Here is a 7,706-nt window from a genome sequence, read left to right as displayed (position 1 = left end):
TAGATAGATGGATAGATGGATAGATGATAGATAGATAGATAGATAGACAGACAGACAGATAGATAGATAGATACATAGATAGATAGATAGACAGACAGAGAGACAGGCAGACAGATAGACAGACAGACAGACAGATAGATAGATAGATGGACAGACAGACAGACAGACAGACAGATAGACAGACAGACAGACAGACAGACAGATAGATAGATAGATGGACAGACAGACAGACAGACAGACAGATAGACAGACAGACAGACAGACAGACAGATAGATAGATAGATAGATTTGGTGGCAAACGCTTTTATCCAAAGCAACTTTACACTACAAGACATACATTTTTTCTTGCCATACTGTACTGTTTGAGCTTCAGCAATGTAGCCTATAATAAATAAATAATAGGCCCTATAGAAAAATAAATATAGACACATTTTTTATTTGCTTATATAAATGTTTTTATTAACTTTATAAAGCTTCTTCCATATTACATAATCACTCAAGTGAAACTAAAACAAACAGATATCCTAATAAAAAATCTGGCACAAGCTCTGACTAAGGAATTAAAATAGACCTTTTGGTTTTAAATAAAAAAATGAATGATTATGAAGATTATTTATAATATTTGACCCTGGAGCACAAAACCAGTCACAAGTCGCACGGGTAGCCTATATGTGTAGCAATAGCCAACAAAACATTCTGTGGGACAAAATTATCGATTTTTCTTTTATGCCAAAAAATCATTAGGATATTAAAGTAAAGATCATGTTCCATGAAGATATTTTGTACATTTTCAAATATTTGGATCTCGGCCAAATATTGTCCTATCCTAACAAACCATACATCAATGGAAAGCTTATTTATTCAGTCAATATCAATGAAAAAAAATGACCCTTATGACGGGTTTTGTAGGCCAGTGTCTAATATAATATAATATAATATAATATAATATAATATAATATAACTTTTAAAGAGCGAATGAAGAAAATGTCATGGCAGATTTCGGCACTAGGAGGCGCTAAATGTTCACTAAATTGTGTTGCAAACAAGTTTAACAGCAGTTTTACGTGAAACATTTATTTCTTAAACAATAAACTGTAATAGCAAGTGACATAATTAGGGGGTTATTTGCAGTTATTTTTTAGATGCATTCAGCTGGTTTATAAGTGAATGAAAGCGAAGATCTGAGTCTACTCCTCCTGTTGTGTCTCCAGCAGACCCTGAAAGTAAATATAAAAGGCGCTGCAGTAGCTGGGGGCTTTGTTTGGGCTGGACTGGACCTGCTCGGGTTTCTGGGAGCTGAAGGGATTCGCTCCGGTGTCTTTAACATCTATCTCCAGCTCTATGAGGATCTGCAGTGAATACTGGAGCTCAGCATCACTGCAACAGAGAATGAATGACTGATACTGGAGGGAAGCAATCATCCTGGAACCTGTGACTGTGTTTGTCTGCTAGGGTTGGGCAAAAATTTTAAATGCCAAAATATTTTACATTTGAATTTAATTGGCCAACAGAATGATGTTACAGTGAAATTTACATTGGAACAACAGGAAGAGGAATTTCCGATTAATTGTGATTCAAATAAAATCAACACAGGAGTTTCATTAATCCAACACAAACAAAAAAACAATGAATGAATTAATAAATAAATGTATGCGTTTGGTAAACACTTTAATCCAAAGTGACTGGCATTTAAAGGCATACATTTTTTATGCATTCCTTGGGAATCAAACCCATGACCTTGACACCATGCTGTGGTAATATTAATAATACTAAAATATTATTTATTTATTATTATGTACTGTTGTAAAATAACAATAAACAAATACAAATGCAATACAATATACTGTATATAAATATATAACATTTATTTTATATATCATTTATCATTTATTATATATCAAAATATATAAAAAATTCATAATATATAAAAATACAATATATACAAAAAGTTATATATATATATATATATATATATATATACACACAAAAATTTTTTATATAAAAATGGAACAGAATAGAACAGAATAATATGCAGAATAATATGTAAAGATAAAATATATTCAAATTATAATATATATATATAATATAAAAATATAATATATACTCACAATTTTATATACACACACACACAAATATAATAAAATAAGTATATAGAAAGTTAATCGATCAAACTGAGTAACTGAATTTACTTCAAGTCAGTTCAAAAGCCTGGGATATGGCATGTAAACACTTGACTGAGTGTCACTTACTTGTACATGGTGAAGATGGATGGGATGTTATAGTCTCTGAGCAGCAGTAATGTGGGCAGCCAGCCCTCTCCTAAACCCTGAGACGCGTGGAACCCTGAACCAGACCACAAACAACAAAACCCGGCTCATCAGCTCACAAAGACAGCGAGAAACAGAGGACAGAAGCTGACAGCTGCAGATCACACACACACACACACACACACACACACACACACACACACAGAGTTTAGCTGGATAATCTCACTCTGTTTGTTTGTCTCCACTTTGTGACTGATAGCGTGTATATCCCCTCTTCCCAGATTAGAAGTGTCGTCATGTGTGTTTGGATATGAGGAAATTTAAGCAGTCAGGGACCCAGAGAAACAGCAGTGTTATAAAGGGTGAGAATGATGGAGCTGTGTGCGTTTGCATTGTGTTTGTGCATGAAGTTCACTTGGTTTTCAGCAATATGAAATTGTTTGGATGAAAAGCAAGCTCCAAAATCAATGAAATTTTAGTATCGTTGATATACTACACTGTAAAAAATTACCGTGAATTTAATTTAACTGTAAATTTAAGTTAAAACCGTAAAAACTAAAACGTTGCTACCGTTTTTTGTACGGTAAAATTCCGGCAACCACAGCTGCGGGTTTTTTACCGTAAATTTTACGGATTTTTTTTTTACAGTGTATTATATAGTTTTCATTCATATTTTTAATTAGACTTCATGTATTTTTTAATATTTTCTTATTTATATATTTTCTGTAATTAGACTTTATACATATATATGTTTTCTTTATATTTTCTTGTTGATTTATTTCCATTTTAATTTTAGTTCAAGTTTTAGTCATAGTCATATTTATTAGTTGTAATATTTTTTAATGTCTATATAGTTTTTATTAATTGGTTTCATTAATATTTTTAATTAGACTTTATTTAAATGATATGTTTTCTTTTTTATATATTTGTCATATTTGTTCGTTTTATTATTTCTTTATTGTCTATACAGTTTTTATTAATTGTTTTCATTAATATTTGAATCAGACTATATTTTTTCTTGTTATTTTCATTATATTTTCTTATTTATATAAAGTATTTGTCTTATTTATTAGTTTTATGAATGTTTTAAATGTCTATATAGTTTTTATTAATTTTATTTATTAATTTAGTTATTTTAGCACTTAAAGTTAAACTAAATAAAAAGGAGAAATGTTGCTTTGGCAACTAGCTGAAATAAATAAAAAAAGTTTATGTTTTTTATATTTTATTTTATTTCAGTTAACATTTATTTTATAAGTAATCATTTTAGTTTTAGTTTTATAATAACTTTATAAAACTATAATAACCCAGCTTAGAAACCATTAAATTGTATTTAATCAAAAGAATATTTTATTATTCCTATTTCAAATAAATATTTAGCTGTTTTATTAAAGCTGAATTTTAAAGTGAATAAAATAAAATGTTATAAATGAAATTAAAGTTAAATTAAAGTCTACAAATTGTCACAATATATACTGAATCCATTGAATCCATACGCTTCCAAGCTAAACATTTGGCGATACATTTTTCACAAACGTAAAGGTTAAGGACACAAGCGTCTGTCGCCGAGCCAGTTTTGCAGGTGACACTTGTCAAGTGTTAATTTTACCGCTAAGTAAATAAGTAACTGCTCATTTAGCACATGCTTTGATTCAAAGCGACTCCCAGTTCATTCATCACAGAGATGATCCTCAGTTATTACAGCTCATCTTACATCCAGCATTAGAACCAACAACCCTCTGCTGACCAGCCTGGGATTTAACCACTACATGCACCACCATGGCGAAGTTAAAATGTCTTAACATTTTGTTGTTAAATGAACTGAAGTTGTTCAGTGTTTTCTAACACGCACGTCCACATAGCTAGTAAAAGTCAGACCGATGAATTACAGCGCTGCTGAAGTGGCACCCGTCCACAGAGTGAATCTCCCTAAAAGAATCAACTGTCTGAATCTATAGATGGAAACGAAACCCCCACTGGAGCTTAAAGGGTCAAATGTCTTCAGAAGGCAGTGAAAGTCAGCTCTCTAACCTAGTAAACTCCTCAACACCTCAGACTGTACTGAGCACACTACACAAACCACTGCTATTCATTTCAGTGAACTGCTTCAAAAAATTACTCACTGATTCATTTCTTTTTTTGTAGTGCAATATTTTGTTAATTAGGCTACTGCTTATTATTTTCTATTATATAAATTTGTGTGCTTTAAGGTTAATTCGTTTTTTTATGCATAGAGGTTTGATGTTGTGAGCCTACGATCCTCAATGCTTTTGAACTTAAAACAATTAAGAATTATTCATTAGTTTTCATTAATTGAAATAAAGCTGAAAAAATAAAATAAAATAAAAAAGTATTAGATGATAAAACAAAACTTAGGAACTTAAGCAAAAATGAGAAATGTTGCTTTTTCCACTAAAATTAAATTTTAAAAAAGTCTAAGCTGAAGTACTACAATTACCAAAACTAAAACTGAAAAAAATATTAATTAAAGCTAAAGAGAAATATGTTTAAAAACTAATAAAAATAATAAAATTACTAAAACTTTGTTTCAACTCTGGGGCATAGCCACGGGTGTGCCACCTAAAAATAGATACAGAATTTTTTATAAGAATTATTTTATAATTTTTTGCTTCAGCACCCCAAGAAAGACCAAAGCAACCCCATAGCACCCACACACACACATAAAAAAAAAAGAAATAAAATAAAAACATTTGACTCATTACGCATGCATAACTCGTGCAATGTAATATAACGTGACCTGATTAGCAGGCGCACTTTTCGAGATGTCACAGCATTTTATTTTAAAAATGGATCAGTTCCTTGTGCCAGGTAGGGGTCGCCGTGCTTTTGCCAAGTAAGGCATGTCCCTGGATCAACATCTTTTGTTGATCCTGGATTAACATTACTGTCCAAAAATACAGACTTAACCCAATCCCTACCCCTAAACCTAACCCTACCCATAATTTATTCCTAAAATCAGTGTGAAATGATAGCTGATTAACAAGGGTGTAGAAGCACCTAACCCTGATCATAAGCCTAAAACAGATACTTACTGAAAAGTTATCTCTCAATTCTGATTGGTTGATGGGAATGTTGTTCCAGGATCAACAAGGATGTTGATCCTGGAACATGTTGTACTTGGTGAAATCACGGTCACCGTATAGCCCTACCCCCGACTAAAGATTTTCTAGTCAACTAGCCACACGTTTATATTAAATTGATTAATATAATACCAACCATCCTTTAATATAGATCTATATGATCTATAGAGCTATAAAATAGATTCTGCAAGTTGTATGTAAACTTTGAAAAACTTAAAAATTTGCAGAGCGTGTGTCGCGAATAAAGTGAAAATTAAATGAAAGTCTATTGCGGCATTAAATTTAGATCTGCGCATGGTGCATTTCTTTTCAAGAGTTTTACAGCGCATTATAACCAATCACACACGATTCTGTTGATTTTGGCAAGTCAGAGGCGTTCAGATTTCATCTCTGGAACGCTGGAGTGTTGGTCATTGCGCGCGCTCACTCACTGAATTCCACACTCATGGCGAATTCAGAAACAAGAAAATGTTTTTTTTTACATTGACAGCATCACTGATCATAACTGGAGCTTTTTTAGAGTGCTTACACTCACGCTAGACTGAAGTCAGTGATTATTCTTTGATAATGTAAATGTTTTTCTTTGCTCGCTGTATAAGTTGTTCGTTGTTTGAATAACCGTGGACATGCGGTGTTATAATTAGAAACTTAACATGTCTTTTTATTAAACCTGTGATCATCAGGTTAAATACAAATTCAGTCTTATTAAAATATATTGTGACATAAATGGTACTTGCCTAAAAGGGGTTTATGATGTGTGTAGTTAATGATTAGATAAAATATTGTTTATTTGTACCTGGATGAAATCCGATCACTAGATCTGGTTTGGCAGCTTCTCCTTTCTCCACAATTTCCTCCCAGAACTGATGATAGAGGCCCTTGTAAGCGCTGATGTAAACCTTTCCCCGGGGTCCAAACGCCCTCAGCGGGGGCCTCATGATGGGCCCCTGAACCACCTCGGGCCCCACCATCACCACCTCCAGCCCCTGGTGCCCCAGGAACATGCGGCCGAGCTCGTCCATGTCTGTGGTTCTGCCTCCCAGGGTCTCGTTGTGACCGGCCCCGACTAGGTGTACGGTCAGAGGACGGGAATACGGGTCCAGACGGGCCATCTGAATCCCCAGGCCCAGCGTCAGCGACCGAGAGAAGAACTCACTGCACACTCGCCACACAGACTTACGAAGCTCCGCCTCCTCCGGCCGCGGCCTGCAGGCATTGGTCCAGAGGTCTGTCATGTTTTGTCCGGATAGGATTGTGTCCAGACGGGGCGTCAGATCTCCCTGCATGGAGACCCAGTCATCCCAACACCTGATGTCTTTAGCGGGCCGAGACCACGCCTCCGTAGGGAAAGGAAGTTCTCCTATTGGAGCACAGGATGATTGACAGAATGTTACTTAGCAACCTCTCACAACTCCAACCACACACAGTGGTGGCCAAAATGATTAGAACACTACTATTTTCAGCAGCTAAAAACGGTTTTAAGTCAGTTATTTCTATCTTTTGCTGTAGTGTGTCAGCAGGAAATATCAGTTTACATTTCCAAACATTCATTTTGCCATTAATTGTAATAATCCAGTGAGATTTGTGTTTTAATCATTTTGGCCAGCACTGTACACACGGTTTCCTCTGACCTGTGTGAATGAGCCACTCCACCAGCCTGTCGATGGAGACCTTATGGAGCATCTTACAGAACTTCTTATGCAAAGACCAGTCCTTCTTCTGACAGTCTTTACTGCAGTAATACACGTTCAGACACCTGGGAGCACAAAATGAGATGCTGAAGAGTTAAAGCAAGCTAGCGCTAAAAGTATTGCATAACATCAACACTTATGAGTCGAGGCTTCAGCAGACAGATAAAAAGGTCCGTGCCCTTTTTAGCAGCTGCCCTCATCATTTCAGTACTTTAAGTTTTTATTGTGCTGGCGGCGTCATGCGATGTGTGTGACTCTGTCGTTAACATTTCCCCTTTACACAAAGGCTAAAAATTCGGATCAGGTTTTAAGAGAACAGCCAGCAAAGACAAAAAGAGACACAACCAAGTATGATAAGATGATATATAATACAATAAAAAGAGAGAATATAAATATATACTATAATGTAATTTTTATTTATATTGTTTAATATTGCTACATACACACACACACACACACATATGTAATGGAATATATAAGCATAATATAAGTATACACTTATGTCGTACATGATTATTATTATTTTTTTGTTTGATATTTTATATAATACATATATAGAATTTTTTTAATGTATAATTAAAAAGCGACGTAACATAGCCAAGTATGGTATATTTATATATTATAAAATATAAAATTATATTAAATAA

At 34.1% G+C, this 7,706-nt stretch overlaps 1 protein-coding gene across 2 annotated transcripts in view; it reads right to left on the bottom strand.

Moving 5' to 3' along the window:
• Positions 1-952: 952 nt before the first annotated feature.
• The window catches only part of LOC107667131 (MSS51 mitochondrial translational activator), an 11,650-nt gene continuing 4,896 nt past the window's right edge, over positions 953-7,706 (bottom strand). For both annotated transcript variants that reach the window (XM_016458729.1, XM_016458730.1), the window contains exons 4-7: positions 7,000-7,124; positions 6,165-6,728; positions 2,250-2,343; positions 953-1,377 (exon numbers count right to left, since the gene is read on the bottom strand). In XM_016458729.1, coding sequence (XP_016314215.1) covers positions 1,188-1,377; positions 2,250-2,343; positions 6,165-6,728; positions 7,000-7,124 — 973 coding nt within the window. In that variant the 3' untranslated portion in view covers positions 953-1,187. The remainder of the gene's footprint in view (positions 1,378-2,249; positions 2,344-6,164; positions 6,729-6,999; positions 7,125-7,706) is intronic.

This window comes from Sinocyclocheilus anshuiensis, unplaced genomic scaffold, assembly GCF_001515605.1.
Source record: "Sinocyclocheilus anshuiensis isolate Anshui unplaced genomic scaffold, SAMN03320099.WGS_v1.1 scaffold415, whole genome shotgun sequence".
In the NCBI taxonomy this organism is placed as follows: domain Eukaryota; kingdom Metazoa; phylum Chordata; class Actinopteri; order Cypriniformes; family Cyprinidae; genus Sinocyclocheilus; species Sinocyclocheilus anshuiensis.
The sequence above is the reverse complement of the archived record's forward strand: the minus strand, read 5'-3'. Positions and strand labels throughout refer to the sequence as shown.